The sequence below is a fragment of the Helicoverpa armigera genome, chromosome 9 (assembly GCF_030705265.1).
Source record: "Helicoverpa armigera isolate CAAS_96S chromosome 9, ASM3070526v1, whole genome shotgun sequence".
In the NCBI taxonomy this organism is placed as follows: Eukaryota; Metazoa; Arthropoda; class Insecta; order Lepidoptera; family Noctuidae; genus Helicoverpa; species Helicoverpa armigera.
Genome location: NC_087128.1, coordinates 2,373,307 through 2,392,072, shown reverse-complemented (window position 1 = coordinate 2,392,072; position 18,766 = coordinate 2,373,307). Strand labels below are relative to the sequence as shown.

The 18,766-nt window shown below is 35.4% G+C and overlaps 1 protein-coding gene across 1 annotated transcript in view; it reads right to left on the bottom strand.

Moving 5' to 3' along the window:
* The window catches only part of LOC110372685 (rho GTPase-activating protein 23), a 288,969-nt gene extending 271,758 nt beyond the window's left edge, over positions 1-17,211 (bottom strand). Inside the window, 2 exon segments of the mRNA XM_049839107.2 lie at positions 14,601-14,789; positions 16,861-17,211. Coding sequence (XP_049695064.2) covers positions 14,601-14,643 — 43 coding nt within the window. The 5' untranslated portion in view covers positions 14,644-14,789; positions 16,861-17,211.
* Positions 17,212-18,766: the final 1,555 nt, after the last annotated feature.

Below are 18,766 nucleotides of genomic sequence, written 5' to 3'. Positions count from 1 at the left end.
CATTACCCGGTGACAGCGATGAGGAGCAATTTTTTGATGCTATGTATTAGTTTTAAGTTGTATATATAAGTTTATTTTTAATTTTTAAAATTAAAAATATATTTAACAGCTTGCCATACGGAGAACTGTTATTCATATCTAAAACCGCATCAAACAAAAGTAAACCATCACTCAAAATCCCGCTAGAAAACAATTAAACTCAATCTCACAGCTTCCCATGAAATTAACCTCAAGGTTACACAAATAAAATGGGTTATCGAACACGTCAATTCACACGAAAGTCGATATCAATCCTCGTAAACGCAGCGCGTCACGGACTTCGTAAACGCGCCTAATAAACGGGCAACTTACGAGCCATTGTATGAAAATCACATACATCATATGAAGTTACTTCAAATGTCATACAGATGATTATTTGTTTGTATGATTGTTTGATTTTATGAGCGATAACAAGTCATTAGAATAATTTAAATATGAACGTTTATGTGCTGGTAGTTTGTTATGATTTAAAGGCTTAAAGTAAACATAACATGTTATTATGAACTCGGATTCTATTGCTCTTGTTAAACTCAGGTCACGGATAAAGGTATGAGTTACAGAAACAGCTTTTTATCGTCTCTCGTCTACTGGTCATGTAAGGCATTCATGTGGTCATTTTCACGAACAAAATGAATGTTCAATGAGTATAATAGCTGGTCATACTCATAGCGATACTAATAACTCCCACCAAAATCAAGTTCATACGTTAACGACTGTCAATGAAACTGTCTAAATCCGATCTCTCCATTGCAAGATTTCAACGTGTAGTTAACTTGAATTATCATCTGTCACGTAGGCATTGTTCTCGAAAGTATGCTTTTAGAATAGCGAGGGCCAATCAAGACAAAGCGATTAAGACAACTAATTACAATAAATAATATAATTCCGGCACTCTATAGAACAATAGATAGGTATTTTATATGGAATTCTTTTGTAAGAAACTAACAGTTTTTATGTTCAATAATAAAATTCCTCATAACCATTAACATTCCGATTTGATTGAGAAAAAATCCATAGACAAGAAAACGCCCGTTGCATCCATTCGTCTTTATTAATCGAGTATAATAAAAGCAATTTATTTAAATAGTAAACACCGTAAATAATCGATTAAAAACATAAACAAAGAGCGACCTTCACACACTAGAGTCACGCGAATAACAATAACAAATTACATATTATAATCTCATAGGAATCATATTATTTTTAATATGAATTCGGCAGCTATCGTTAAGTTTTATTGGTTCATGGAATGTTAACATGATTTTTGATGACTTTCCCGAATGTTTGGGAATAACGATTTTTAATGAATATCAAAACAAAACAAATTCTCTATAATTACGAAGTTAGAGAAACTCAGGAATACATTTGCGCGAAGTTGCAAGCGTGTTATTTAATAATTAAAATAACAGAATGAAATTAACCCAAATGATGTAAGAATTAGCAGAAAAACGCTGCATTTAAAGCGTTGACATCAAATGCAACACCTGAATGTTGCATCAGACCTACGTTACACTGTTGCGCTTGGATAATTGTTGCAATTTTAACATTATCATCATTTTCTGTGTAAAATTAACTGAATGATAAACGAGAAAATTTATGCTGGTACATTATAAGTGAAAAACTACATTACCTACGCGTAACTTTTAGCTAAAGAGCTAATTCGTAAACGCTCTTTAAAACCCCAACAAATAACCAAGAATACAACCATAAAATAACCGAAACATTTAACCTAATAAAATCTTGGCTCTTACATCACAACCTTGAAGTAAACAATAAAAAAACTAAAATAATACAATTCAAACCATACCAAAAACAAAAAATCAACCTCAAAACCATAACCAGCAATATCCAAATTGAAGAAGTCGAAGAATTTAAATTACTAGGCATCACACTGGACTCACATCTAAACTGGAAAAAACATGTCGAGCAGATAAAAACAAAATTATCACAATTTTCATATGGACTTGGTGTTCTCAAAACTAACACAAAAGCCGAGTGTGCTCTCACTGCCTACTACGCGTATGCCTACGCATGGCTACGCTATGGTGTGATCATGTGGGGGCACAGTGTCGATGCCAAAGATTTATTTATAGCCCAGAAGAAACTTATCCGAATAATATTTCACATAAAACCAACAGACAGCTGTAAACCCCACTTTATAAATAATAAAATACTAACATTACCATCTATATATATATTAGAAATAGCCATTTTTGTTAAGAAAAATATAAAAATGTTCAACTTCGAAAAAAACGAGCGACGCAAAAATAAATTAATTTTACCTACACCTAGAATACAAATGTTTAAAAATAGCCCAGAATACCGAAGCATTCAAATCTATAATAAGTTACCTGAAAGTATCCGCTCCACCGAAACCTTAGGTATATTTAAAGCTAGACTTAAGTTATTACTGATTAAAAAATGCTACTATAGTGTACAGGAATACCTAGACGATAGAGACTTAAAGTGATAAATAAATATAATTAATAAAACAACGAAACAGTATTATATTGTTCCTATAGACACTGTGCAATAAATAGTAGATATAATAATTAAGAAATTAATAAAATTGTTAACTTATTATACACAAATGTAATATATATATATATATAAACATATTTATGTATGTATTTATTTATTAAGTCACAATTATAATGTAAATAAATAACTATATTGTCCTTTTAGATGTAAGTCTAGTTAAGAATTAAACAGTACATATATATGTTGTTTTGAGATAGTTTAAGTTAATTTGCTGCGCCCTAACAGGGTAATGTATACCTAGGATAAGGATTCATTTCTGTAACTGTATACATTTTTGCAATAAATAAATAAATAAATAAATAAATAAATAACACTGGTCAACAAATTATAATTTTTTTTTTGGTGCAAAGGTGAAATATACAATTTCTTGTAGGATATTAGATACGTAATCGAAGTCCAGAACATAAAGTTGCACTAGCACGCAGGGATTTAGAGATATACCCCTCCTAAAGTACCAAAAACGCGTTTTTTTATGAAATTTGATGTCATTTTTTGGGGACAGCAGAATTTTATAGGAATTTCTAACTAAAGCATCATATAGTACTACTTTCCCCGCATTAACCCCATTTTAATTTATATTTTTGCGAGTTTTATTTCCCGATATATACCATTTTATAACTAAAGTGGAGTTTTTTCATACTAACAGGCCAAATGAAATATAGGGAAGATCGAACTATCGTAGCTGTATACATATTTCATGAAAATTTAAACTCTTAACGTTGGAAATAAAAATGAATTTCAATCGGGAAGAGTGGTACTATATAATGCTATAGATAGAAACAAAAAAAACTATTTTGCTGTACTTCAAAAAAATCGTCAAATATCGTTAAAATCGCGTTTTTGGTACTTTAGGAGGGGTATATCTCTAAATCCCTACGTGCTAGTGCAACTCTATGTTCTGGACTTCGATTACGTATCTAATATCCTACAAGAAATTGTATATTTCACCTTTGCACCAAAAATGCTGTTGACCTGTGTAATTTCTTAAGTCTATTCCAACTCTAGTCAAAAAGTAAATACATAGTAAATTTTAAGTTGAGATTCGATAAGTCTAACTACAGTTCTCGTCAAATACCACTCGTGATGAAGTCTGCGTGACTTCACTGTAGCCCAAAATAACGAAAACACATAACAATTGAGCATCAAAATGCGGACCCCAGAAGGGCAAAGTTATTTGACAAAAACCGCACCTACTCTGAGTACTTGGTTCTTCTGCGTCAAAGGGCCCGAACATATGCAAGGGCCTTAACAGCCTACTAATCCATAATATAAGTCATGGCCTCGTTTCTCGAAGAATGAGCGAGCGGCCAATTTGTTGCGTTTAAGTGCGTGTGATTCGCTTATTGTACTCTTTAGGTGATTATCTACAAAAGATATTGGCTCAATAATATTTCGTCGTCAGAGCCTAAGAAGTCCACTGCTGGACAAAGGCCTCCCTCAACTCAAGCTGGGGGGTTTACCCATACCTATACTCACTGCACTGGGCATGCGTGTTGGAGAGCGCAGTGTGGGTCTTTTTTAGCTTTCAGATATATATTTATCGCATAATTTAATATTTGCGACAAAGCTGGTAATTTGTTTGCGAAATGTAACGCTCGCGCTGGTTCGGTTCTCCCACGAACAAGAAATCTCATGGCCTCTAAAAGATAATAACTGAATAAATCAGCTGTTTTGCATGATAATTTGTTTGTAATTGTAACACGTTATAATTAGGCAACTCTTTGTAAACGATGGTTATGGAAACATGACCAATATATAAAAGGTATGTACCTATATAAGGTAACTCTGAACTTTAGAAGGTGCCTATAATCTAACGATTAACGAAGTTCTTAAAGTATCTCAAGCAAGCATAGTGTACAAAACAAAGATTTTTTTTTATCACAAATGTCACTAAGGAGAAAATGGCCCCCAGTCCAGAAGCACATCAAAAAACATTTCCGAAACACTGGTACACAGACCGATATCAAGCTCTATAATGTACTAAAATCCTACGATATTAGCATGGTCTATCTAGTTAAAAGCTTCCGCTATCAGTTCGCACGTCGGCGCCTGAGCAAACCCGCGATATGGAGCAATGCTCTCGGTTAAAAGGATTGGTGTCACTTCCCGGTTGCTGATCCATTGCGAAATCGAAGTAGTTACCTGTAACAAAGGATTGAAAAATAAGGTTAATTCTTGAATGTTATTCGTTATTTTTCAGGGAGATTTTTAATTGTTCAAAAAAAACATAATTATTGTTCTGGTATGTAGGTTTCCTTTGAAGCATTTGTGGTAAGAGAAAATATTCTACAAGACAATGTGATTCTGTATTTCAAAAAAGCTCTATGAGCAAAGTGACTAACCAGCCTTGTCAATCAGCACTGCTGGTCGCCTGATCGATTTAAAATTTCTAAATTTTCCCTATCACGTGTATCTCCGTTAATAACATAGTCAAGGTCGTTTACGTAACAGAACCACGTGAAAGGCGTCTCATGACCGAAGCCAAACAAACACTTTCCCTCACCCCAAACCAATCACACACTGAAAAGGCGCCATCAAACGCGCCTAAAAAACTGTTAACGGCCATTAACATTGTTAACAACAGCATTATATCGCGCCCTACACAATACAAGCAATCACGGCTAACAAAAAGCATACTTTAAAGTGCGAGTACTTCATCAACAGTTGTTTGGCAACAACTTGATGGCTGATTCTGGAGCATTCCATCACGTGCGCCGGCGGCGGTCCGGCCGCCACTTTGACAGCGAAATGATGCAAACAAAAACTGACTTCGAACATTTCCCCCTTAAATTATAGCTGACAATTGGTGCACTTTACGAATCACAGATGAAATGCTGCTATTAAAGGCCAGTGCTGCAGGCGGAACAGATCTATTGTAAAACGGAACTGACTAGCGGTTCCCAACTTTGCTTTGACTACTCCATTACTTTGAGGTTAAATCCCTAAGGGTGGAAATATTCTCATTTCTACGTTTACGCATTCTGAGCAAAAGGGAATGCTGGAATGGTCTCATAGATAAATATCTACCATTCCAGCTCTGTTATCTCATATTTCACATTTTACCTTAGTAAACAAGTCTAATAGACAAAGAATAGAGAAAAAACATAATACATAAACTAGAGGTATTATAAATAAAACAATAGACGGTAAAACAGAAGGAAATGTTATGCGAATCTTTCATAAACGTCACCTACTGATTTACAATCAGGAATTTTCCGAAATAAAGTTTTTAATTTACGACCTTCATTGTTATCATTGAGACTGGGATCATAAATGCAACAGTTTAATGTCATTATGAACATAAATTTGTCTTGCCAGGCACCTGTTACATTTATAAATTTCATTATATGCTGTCTAATGAGTATTTCCCGTCGACTAGTGCTGTGATGATGTACGGATAAAATTAGGCAAAGCATGACGAATGTATGGTGCAATGGTGAAATATTTACGTTATGATGAATTAGATGACGTTCAGAAAAATGTGTTTAGTGATTGATATAGGTATGAGTTATGAGCCACAAGTGCTATTGCCCATTATGCTTTTTAAAGCTACCTGTTCTGTAGTTCATTATTGTACCTGCTTTGTATATCACGAGAAAGCTAACTATAGACAGACATATCTCCATCCTCCGAGCTTTTTTTTTCAACTATGTTGGGGTCGGCTTCCATTCCAGTCTAACCGGATGTAGCTGAGTACCAGTGCTTTACAAGAAGCGACTGCCCTATCTGACCCCCTCAACCCAGTCACCCGTTGGTTAGACTGGTGTCAGACTTACTGGCTTCTGACTGCCCGTAACGACTGCCAAGGATGTTCAATGACAGCCATATAGTATAGACAGACATATCTTTGGGTATATTTTCCCTTATGAGAAAAACAAGCCTGGTTTTTCGTTTTATTGGTAGTTTGCGTCTCATTTCTTAATCATCCGTCAATAACCATAAAATAAAACGTTGTCTGTCGCTTAACTAGATTGTCGGATGTCGGTGTATTCTAATTTATTCGGTGTCTTTCTAGTTTTTTTCTAATTTATTGCTAAGCTTTTATTGTGGTTAAAATATAACGGGCAGGTGATTTCGTCTGGAAATACCACATACTACTGCCTTCTTAGTTGTGTAAACAAATCACAATTTGAGATCGATCTTTAGATATTATCCATCAACAAAATACTTCGAAGAATAGCCTTGTTTTGAAGTACCATAGTGTACTTACATAAGATTTTTTGATTATTTTAAATATTAATTACCCATAGGCCTAAGGTTAAGTCAAGTTTCCAAGTTTTCCACTTGACTTAATGATGTTAAACAAAAAGCACTGATTGGTATTTGCCAACAATTTTGAAACTGTATAGTTGTCAATGTCAATTAAAGTCAATGATGATGAAGTATCTTCTAATTGTAGTGTTAGGAGCTGGTTATTTCTTGAGCGGGAGCGGTAGCGGATAAAGACCGTGGTAATTTTATTTTTAATTCTGTTTGTCCTTCTTTCAGTCTAAGCTTTACGTCTATAAAATCACAGTGCTGATCACAAGGGCTCCTACCGAGAGACCTCATTTTTTCTGCACAAGTAAAGGCGCACTCTGGAGTCTTCCAACTATTTGGAAATCAATAAAGCTTCTTCTGTTCAGTAGTTTACGTTGTTTGCCTGCTACCTATAATGATACACTTTGATCACTTCTAACAGCCTTTTTAATCGCTCCCGCTGCTGATGTGGACGCAGCCTTACGTATGAGGTAATAAATTGATCACAAATATTGTAATTTTAATAATTTTCAAGTGGTAATAAAGTATGTATTGTTTATTCGTCAATTTTATACAGTTTCATATTATGTATGAGCTTAATTAATATTTGGATATTGATGTCAAGTGCCAAGTAGGTGTTCGAGTAAAAAAATGCGCGTTATTTTCCTAGAAGACGACTGTATAAAACTTTCCACTCTTTTAAACACCTTGAAAGTTTGTGTCTGCTTGCGTTTTCTAGTTATGAAATTATTAGATATCTAGACGTACTTAAGTTATTTATGATTCATCATAGCCGTCCTAGCCTTTTCCCAACGTAGAGTAAAAGTAAAAGAAATATTCATCAAAGCAATATCGCTATAGGACAACCATGCATTCAGTCGACAAAACGTTGATTTAACCCTGCAACCATTAAAGTCCTGACATGTCTCTGGAACCGCTGTTAATTAAGGGATATTCAAAATCGCGACAGTGACGGGTTGAGTGAAAAATGTGAGAACGCCAGGACACGTCGCATTCAATATAATGTATTGATGTTCAGTAGTCTTGATAAAGCGCTTAAACGTCCTGTCGTACTAGTGATGGATAGAATCAGAATGTATATTTTTTATCGATAGTTCTGCAGATCGTTAAGGGCACGAAAGCCGAGAAAGAAAGCAGTTTTCCTTTTTAATAATAAGAGATCGATTTCACTTCAGCTACTATAGTTGATGCTAAGATATTTTTGTGTTTGAAATCACCGGAATCTTGAATTCATTACAGGTTTAAATATAGTGGATAGTCGTATCTTTAATGTGTGTGAAGTGCAGTAAAATGTAGTGTTGATTCAATAATGTCTACAATAAACTGGTTGAAACACTAATTAATATACAATCAGGTCATCGTTTATTATAATAAGTGTGCCATTGGCAACAAGTTGTGCAAAAAGACAATAATTTATATGAATCACTGAATATTCACACAATGGTTTTACATAACTACTAGATTTTTCTCACAGATTTTGTAAAACTTGAGAATTAATTAAAAATCACTTTAAATGCTATATTTACATAATTTTGATTATTATTAATTTATTCTTATAACAATACAAACTTATAAAACATTAGTAAAATCTAAGTCGTTCAGTTTATTGACCTAAGTCAATAAAATTATTCAAGAGGCCACTTGCAAGCTTCCTCATAAAATATGTAATGCGCATCGATTACCTGCATAACCTCTTTTTTGTAGCCATTTAAAAACCCACTTAATCACCTAGGCAATAAAAGCGGATTTCCTTTCAACACCATTAACCGGCAACATAATCATAAAATATTCGCACTTGATCTACATACCTTACTCAGTTTATCGATTGCATTGATATCAACCGTTATCGATACTTATCGGGAATCCCTAAAAGCCTTGGGCTCAAACCGAACATCGCTGCACTCGCTTGGAGCGATCGCCAGCGATATTTATCGCCAAAACGTTACGAAAGTTGTTACAACTGGAGCACTGGCCTACACTGGCCGCTGACATCGAAGCGAAGGGAATTTTTGAAAAAAGAACAAATATGGCGGGAACTGTAAGGTTTCAAGCGGTTTTGGCGGGACGGTTTAACGGTTGCATTCCAGATTCAAAAATGGTACTATAGCCGCTGTGTTATAATACGTTTTTAAATTGATATCAAATGTAAGAAGATCAGCTTGCTTTATGGTTGAGAATTTATTGTTACATAATTCAATAATATCAAAGGTGACTGACTTTTAATTACTTTAGTTAGTCATCGTTATTCATTCTATACAACAGTATTTAACCTTTTTATCATCGCTTTTTTCTTGTTAACAGTCGTGAATATGTCATACGTCAGATAAGCACAAAAAGCATTTTGTTTAAGATTGACTTCGTGACAAGTTTGCCGACTAATAAGTTTGATAAGAACCGGAATTGCTTTTCTTAAAGAAATTAATAATTTGCTCCTTTGTGTAAATACTATTAAACTAGTTTAGGGCTTATAATATTGTAACTACTTTGAATAGTAACTTTAAGTTGATTTTAGAGACAGGTTCCGTTTCAGACAGCAGCTTAATTTTAGAACCAGGTTCCGTTTCAGACAACAAATAAGAAAATCAATTTATCCTTGAAACCGATATTTTGCATCAACCAGTATCAACTTTCATCAGATTTCAACTTCACATTGATATGTAAATATTTCAATAACTGTAATAATTAGTAAATGTCCCACGATTTTATGAACATATTCAGATCATGCTTTCACTTTAAACAATTTGTAGTATTTCTGTCCTCGCGTAATTAATACTGTCTACTTCAATTAAGTATCGAGTTCTGTAAATGATACTTTTGATATAATTTCAATTGGTAAGCGAGTGAAGCAAAGCTGATAACTATAAGCAAATACGTTTTCTTTCAACAGTCTCAAACACTGCTTTCAAACAAAATATTAAAAAAATAAAACTGATGAATTTTGAAACAGTTACCAAAGTTAGAAAAGTGATGTACAACCAAAAAGGCGTATACAAAATGTTCCATATTATAGGCACTTTAAAAAATAACTGGAACCATGAAACAGCACTTTGCTTAAAAACAAGAAAAAAGCGACAACATACATACATGTACCGGACAAGTTCTTTAAAATAAGTAATCAGGCAGCGATTGCTTGGCGCACTCGATAAGCACCTTTAGCATCGCCCTCTTTTAATCCGATTATCGATAACTGCATTTGTTACACAACATCGATAAGTAATCGATAATTCTGTGGGGTAAACATCGTATCTGTTGTAAATAGTTGTTCAGTGTTATCGACTTAAAATTCGTGTTTGCTAGGATATCGTGGACGTGCGATAAAAAGGAATTGCTTATAAGGAACTTCATTGTAATAATATTTTTAAAAAGACTATAGGTATTTTACCTTCAAACTGCTGCTGTATTTTAACCAACTAAAAAAAATTATTATGCTAAAAATAATGTGAGAATCTCCTTGTGGTTAGACCCAAAGATATTTTTATTAACGCCGTTTTATTTCAATTTCAGTTCCTATTAATAAATACTGTTTAATACGGCATTTGACCCAGTTCGCATTGACATCATACATAAATTATTTCATACACAATTAAAGCCTATAAGAATTAACTTGAAAGTAACTTCGGCCTTCGATTTCGATACTAAGATAAATACTTTATTGTCTTTCGTTTCGCTAACCTTCGTGATTAACAGTTAATAAATATTATCGTTAAACGCGGATAATGTTGTTAAGTACCAAATGTCATGGTTCGTGAGATTTTGTAGCAAACATTATATGATATTATCACATACGCAGAATAAGTTGATAGAATGTCATGATTATTTAATAGTTAAGATGAATAGTGAATGTTTTGCGAAGCAAGTCGTTGGAAGCACCTTTTTATGAATCAGGCCATATTGATGAGGGTGTCCGAATCAACAAGGAAATACTCGGCGGAGCTTAAAGAAATCAAAAGCCAAGTTCCAGTTTTGATAAACATTTGTTAAACTTTTTGCTTGATCTAATAGCTAGAGTTGCTCACTCACTGGACTGCCATCAGCATTTTCTCTTCTTGAGAAGACAAGATACAGAAAGCTTAATTCTAAAGCAAATACTTCTAGGCTTCAACTCCAATTCAAACAGACACAATTCTCCCAATCATGAACTCACTTCCAAACGTACATATGTAGGAACGTAAACACGTACGTACATAGGAACGTAAACATCAGTCACGCATGTCACAACAGACCGAAAGCCCTAAAGTTCGCGCTGTTGCCCCATTGTACGTTCTGACGTCTATTGGCAAGCTCGCGACTGTTACGTAAAACACGCTAAATAAGGGATCTGGGAACAGAAATACTTTACACTCTTTGTCCCATTTGTAACGGGTGTCTTTGTAAGTTGAGCTCGGTTTTGTGGTACATTTGTAAATGTAATTGAGACTTCATTAAGCTGAAGTTTGTTTAAACGCTCTGAGCTTAGGAAATAGTATACCGATTTGAAAAATATTTCAGAGTGATACAGCACTTTTACGTTACGTTTACTACGTTACTTGTTTATTACGTTTGTAATAAATAGATGGCATTATTATAATTTTTCTCTTATTTATTTCATCATCCTCCTCCGAGCCTTTTCCCAATCATGTTGGGGTCGGCTTCCAGTCTAACCGGATTCAGCTGAGTACCAGTGCTTTACAAGAAGCGACTGCCTATCTGACCTCCTCAACCCAGTTACCCGGGCAATTCGATACCCCTTGGTTAGACTGGTGTCAGACTTACTGGCTTCTGACTACCCGTAACGACTGCCAAGGATGTTCAATGACAGCCGGGACCTACAGTTTAACGTGCCATCCGAAACACAGCCAATGGTGTTTAAGATATACTTAGAAAGTACATACAAACTTAGAAAAGTTGCATTGGTACTTGCCTGACCTGGGATCGAACCCGCGCCCTCATACTTGAGAGGTTGGTCCTTTACCCACTAGGCCACCACGATTACTCTTATTTATTTCACAGAAATATATTTTAAGACATTGCACTGAGGTAGGAATGGTCCGTAATTCTTTCTCAAAACAAAGAACGCATGTGTAGCCGATGAAAGTTTTGTGTTTTTACGTTTTATTTATGTCTTCATATAATCATATTCTCAGAATTTTTACGTACGTTTCATACTTAAAATAACAAGTACAGAATATACTGAAAGCTTTTAAAAAAGCACATACATACAAAAATAGCCTTAGTTCTTCCAAAATGACAAAGCAACCGCAACACCTACACACAATATCCTACTTGTTAAAAGTGATTTAAAAATTCTAGCAACTGAGACCCATTCTCAGCTTCAATGTCATTCTCATTAAAATAATATCCCTCTCGGTTTCAGCAGAACGGAGGAGTGACCACAAAACGCGATATTAATACCGACTGCAGGTCAAACCGCTATATGGTCTTGACATTTAGTTCTTTTGTAAACTATACTTGTTATTACACCCCTACTACTCGATAGGAATCGTTATATTTGTTAATTGTGGCTACACAATGCCCCTTCTGTACAGCATCAAGACGGCCTTGCAGGTGATCACGACTCCGCACACCTGCAGAGGTTGCCAACTAATGTTTCTCGATTAGAACTTGATCAATTTTAATCGCTTGTTTCGATAGTTAACACGAATAGGTCATTTCCGGGGACAAACACGGATCCAATTAGTGGTAGTTAACTTCCTAAATTCAAATAACATTCGAGTTACTCTGTTGATATTCAAAACTATTATAATTTGATAAAGCTATCGCAAAATCAAACGTTAAAAGCTGCTAAAATCAACACACGTAAAGCAATTTCGTGAACAAAATAAATAAAAGTAGACAATTTTCTTGAAACACGATAGTAGAGGTACATTTATGGCCGAGTTGATCCCCTTTTATGAGGAATTCAAGATTAAGGAAGGATCTGAGGCAAATTCCTCGGTTGTTTAGGTCAACAACGATAAAAGTCAAGTTTTTTTTTTCTTAGTGGAACTGCACCGAAGGTTCATGCGGCATAAAAGTGTTTTTAATATCTGTGCTGTTAAAAAATAAGTACGCATGACATAAAGTGTGCAGTTACTTAACTTTGTTCTTTAGTGGCATTAAGGAAATAATTACATATTAAAGCTCAACAATTGTGTAAAAACACGTTACTTTCTGGAAACGTGTAACAGCTTTGAGCAATCTCGTATTTCGATTCAATCTGTTTCGTACACGTTCATGTGGTTATCATGCTCTCAATTATCTTCTAACACCATCAAAGTCATGCACCATGTGGGCCTCGGAAGGCATGCAGGCTTTTACTGGCCTGGTTTGTGCCTCGTGCACTTCTTGAGTCGAGGCCGACAATATAGCGATGTGTCGATCGTAGATACAGATTGTAAATAAGGTTATAAATGATTGCATCGCATGTTGAGTTATGAAATCTTCCGTTATCTGTCTTTGGCAGGTTTGTCGCTGCTATAAGAATTTTAATATCTTGTAGGAACTAAAACGGAGCTACCATATATTTCTAGCTTAAACTAGAACTAAATTCTTTATACATGAGATAATTCCTTTTCGCATAGCTTTGTATTAAATTAAAGTTATCAGTCACTAGTACACAGATTGAATATTAATTAGACATAGCAATCTTCTTTATAGTGCAACAAGATGCAATCGACAAAGAAACCCAGAGAAATGAAATGTAAACTTGACATTGCCGCGGGTCAAACAACGTTGCACATGCACACGCATATGTTGTCTGTTATCGATTGTGCAACTGCAATCATTTCTATTGCCAAACACCACAGCGTGGCGATTGATAAACACAATGTAGCGATTACTCGCATTTATAGCTAGTTAGCAAACTGTTCCGATGACTAATGTGTCAGCTAATTATTTAGATTTAATTTAAACGCAAATTAAAACGTCAAACGAAGGCATAAGTCATTTCATAGAATTGGCTATTGAAACCTTTTAACAGAATACGGTAATACAATACCTTAGGCACTTGTATTTGATGTTCATTTCGAGTCTTGAAAATGATGTTTTTTGTGGCACCATTCTTCAGAGAATACCCAGAGCTTCAAACAAACAATTATTAACTTTTAAACGTCTGTATTAATTTCCGCCACTTGAAAGAGAAATGTAGTCTCAAGTACCGTAATCTGCTTAGAAGAATGAAAGATTTCTTTCATCTCCGGGGTTAATATACCCATTACGAAGATTAATTCAGCAACAATGCGGCAAAAAATATAGCAAATTACTGCCTAAACATTAATTCATCATTTAACCCCGCCCTCCGCCTTACAAAATAATAAGCCTTCGTGACCGAACCCCATGCCCAGTTAATTAAACCGTAAAGAATGAACTCGCCTTCACAAAAAAGTAGAACCGGTCACCGTCGAACGGCAAATTGAAATGTCAAAGTGAATATGTCAGAATTGAAATATCCGTCGGTTGCGTCGCATCGAAATATTAATCTAGTAGATTAGCCCCAGGTCACATTACGCAACTCACAAGTCACAAACAACGGTTCGTTGAGTAAATTCATGCTAAAATTGCCTGTAATTTGTCCGAGGTCATCTGCACATAATACTCTCATTTGTATTGTACGGCCGCAATGCTACAATTTAGTGCAATGGAGTCATAATATACCAGCCTTGTCAATTATTACCTAGGAAATATTGTTGGTCATAAATCATTATCAATATCCGTGGACGGTGATTGAATAATACATAAAGTTACCTAGAAATAGAAACTGAAATGGGCAACGAAATGCTTACCTGTGTAAATTTTGTACAGCGAATCCAATAAACCTTGCATCATTTTGACGTGTTATTTGGGCACTCGTTATATCACAAAACACTTTGACAAAAACATGTCTAGACTTGCTGGCACTGGAAGAATCGGCACAGAACTCTATTGCTTTATTATTTTTTGAAATAACGAGACGTGATCAATGGTTAACATCACTGAAAATATAATTCTTCAAACTAAATAAGCAGTCATCAAGACAGCTAATTAGTCTCACAGCGGAACAAAAGCTCGAGCAGATCAATTGGTATCGGAAAAAAATATATGAAGACACAAACCAGAAATTACTATAAGTTTCGAAGGTGAACGAACTAATAGACAGCACGGTGGCCAAATTGAAGTAACGGGAACAAGCGTCGGATCTTTATCATCAATCAGATTTGCGTAACTATCTTTTGGCAATTACTTGGTACACTTGAGTGGTCTAAATTACTGGTTACGAGGAATGCAGTCAACGTATACAATTACAAGTGGTAAGGACAAAAGAAATGTGATCCAGTTACAACAAATATTGAGTACACGAGGCAAGGCTACTATTTGAAGCCACTGAAGCGTATCTTAATAAGTGGGTAACGAATATGACAATATCAAAGCAATACATTAAAATATGGATACAAAATTAAACCTAGACCTCGATCGACACACACGTAGCATGGAAAATGATAATGTTAAAGTGTTACGCAAGGTCATAAGAGTGGATACAAATGACCCGTAGTACGCCTACGGCAACGAGCATAGTGGACGAAAACACCATGTTTTACATGATGTAGTACAATATGGGCTTAATGGTGTCGAAATTTTGGATGTAGGCGGGATGTGTAATAAATTGTAACAAGCATAATAACAAGTCTACAAATGTCGTAAGTCGGGTAGCGATCGTGTATTTCAAAAAAATAAAGATACATGCATCTCTCTCAACGTGATTTTCATTAACGTCGTCAAAAGAGAGTCTTCACACTACAAATCACTGTCAGATATTCAAGTATTATTCATCACGTTTGTCTCTAATAATTTCTTTATATTTTGCAGCACTTTATTAACTGCTGGGTTGCATTCTAAAAGTGAAACAAATTATTAGGATCATTTGTAGAAAGTTTTCTTCAGCAAACGTAAAATAAAAACACACTTTTATTAATCTTGGCACGGATTTTTGTATAACAAATAAACTTAACAAGCGTTTCCTAAAATCATTTATCACCGGTCAAATGGTAAGAGGAGTTCGAAGAAGACATGATAATAACTCAACCTTTCTCTAAAAATGAAGCTGTTTATACAAACTTCAGGTGTTACAAATTAAACTCCCGTCACAAACTGTCAATCATATGAACCCAATGCTAGTTGACGACCTACTTAATTAACTTAAAAACAAGTTCTGCGAAACGATAATTATAAAAACAGTGTTGATCTTTCTTAGGAATTAATCACGGAAAGTCTATAAGGAACCAAGATGTTTGGCGAAAATAAGAACAACAATGTTATTTCAAGTGAAACAATACCTCCAATTGATTTACGATCAAAACAATGAATCTTAATTAATAGGAACGAAGTAAGCACTGTTACTTCCGAACTCTTACGTGAATGTAGAAACGTGTGCGCTTCAGAAATAAACTAACGAACAACAATGTGTTCGTAAATGAAGACAATAACATGTCCACGTGAATGCAGAGTAAAATTAGATACTCAAGCTATTAAAAATCAATGGAACGAACACAGACGCAATACAAAGCAGCATGATTGATACTGGAGTAGCTTTATAATGTTTTCTTCCTTTTTTGTTGGAACCATTTCATTTAAAACATCATGAATACTTGAATGCAATTGCTCAGGATTAACATTACTGACATACTTAGCCGTCTCGCTTTATTCGTGGACACAGTCTAGTCTTTTTGTAAAGGAACTATAGCAGGATAAAATTAGAATTTCAAATGCATTCACCCGCAGTAATTCATCTTCATTGCGACAAAAAGCAAAAATGACATCTCACCAAGTTAAAGTGCAGTATAAAGGACATATCTTTAAAAGATTTCTTAGCAAATAATACGAAATGAGATTTGAGAGCACCGAACAAACGACAATTTATTCTCCTGTAAATTGGATGAGGCATGTCTGCGCTTAATCAAGCGGACACCGGAGCAAAAATCTCAGTGACCGGTCAAACCGAACCAGATGAACAAACTCTTCGCAAAAAGAAAGTTCTTGAAAGTTTTTCCATTTCATCAAATTCAGAACCTGTTTAAGATAAAAAGTATTTATTTAGCAGAACACCATTTTCGCACTTGCTTTACAACAAACTGTCATCTATCGTTAATAGACGACGCTGATGGCAAATATTTAAACACTGTCACTTTTGAAACCACATTTTGCACTCGCGTCGGTCACTCGTGAGTTCGCCACGTACGCGTTACGTACGCGACTTGAGATGTTACTCTTCGCGGTGTTTCTATGACTTAGCTAGAAGCTACAGCCGAATCGCAAGAGTCGATCAGGGCGGGCGCTCATTGCGGATCGCGCGCCCGCGCCGTCCGCGGTCTACCGCACCGCCGCCGCCACTGGCGTACCGGGATTATTTATAAATTCATACAGACAGGGGGTCGTAGAATTTTGCACGACGTCGTCGTGGTATGCCAAAGCTAATGATTGCATCAGGTCAGACCGGAAACAAATTGTGACTGTAGCTTGTTCAACTTAATGAACGGGGTAAGGAGTCCATACACACATATTTATTACAATCTTCCACCATCATATTTTCTTGGTGTACATAATACACGTGGGTTTTTTAAGAGACAATATAATCAATCTAACTTTGAATAACTAATAACAATTCCAAAATAATCCAAATAAGTACATAGTCCGCCTACGATGGGCCAAGAATTAATTCAAAAAAATATTTCGCAAGATACTTGTGCTCATAGCTCAAAGAATTTTCCGCCGACCGTGGCCATGCCGCCCACCTGGACAGGTGTCCAGTGCGATGGCTCATATACCACGATATTGCGCTAGGCAGGTGAGCCAGATTTAAATAAAGCTGTATGAACGATTCCTCCTACAGCGGTAAAATTTATGAATTACCCACGACTTGCCAATGACTTGCATTTACCACTTTATCGATATTTGATGATAAAATGACCATATTGAATCTGCATCAGATGAATTTTCTCGAACAAATATGTGACGATACACTGATGAATCACCTACAGGCAGAATACAAAAGACTTGGCGTTTGGCACTACTGGCAATTCATACCAAGTTTCTTGACAAATGACAGCTAAAATTATAACAATGAGCAAATTGAATGAACATTACTGAAACCAAGCCAAACTACCTGAGCGGGTGATAACGAACACATTGATAAGAAATATTTAAAATATTATCATACAACAGAAAACTAGTACATTTTTAATGTTAAGAATAAAGAGTTAAAATACATCTAAAATTAACCAACAATTGCGTCAAATTAGATTGTAATTCGGCGACCCGTCCGAGTTGACAGGCATGCGAAGAATGTCAACATCCCATCGTTCACGTTAACAGTAGCAAATCAGACAGCAATGACGCCCTGCCTATTTGTATTCTAGAATATTCATTGCTCAGTATACATCAGTATTTACGGGTTTACTTCACTTTTGAACAGCTGTCGACGCTGACGTGGTTTTCATTGTGGACTTTATTATTGATCGTAAAGTATCGTTAGCAGCGTTTCTTTGACGTAATCGCAATCTTTCGGAGTATACTGAATCTCTTCATCTTGTCGGATGACTTGATATTATGCATAAGTATACTTATCGGGGTATCCACGTGCAATATTCAAATAGGTGTAGATGCATGATATGACGTGTTCATTGCTAACGACTCGACGATCATTAGGTACTAGCAGATTTATCGTTTCTGTGGAACTAATTCTAAATGGATCATAAAACATTGAGGCTATACTTTCACATCACCTATCAAAGTTGATTTCCCTATGAACAACGGTTTAACGTTCATCAGCTCCATGTACCTACATAAAAATAGCATGTTCAAATATATAATTCTTGAAAACGAACCAGGAACAAATAAACAAACGCACACATTCCAATAATACTAAGTTACCTCAGCGATAGTTTGTTTTAATGTTTATGTGTAGTGTATATTTGTA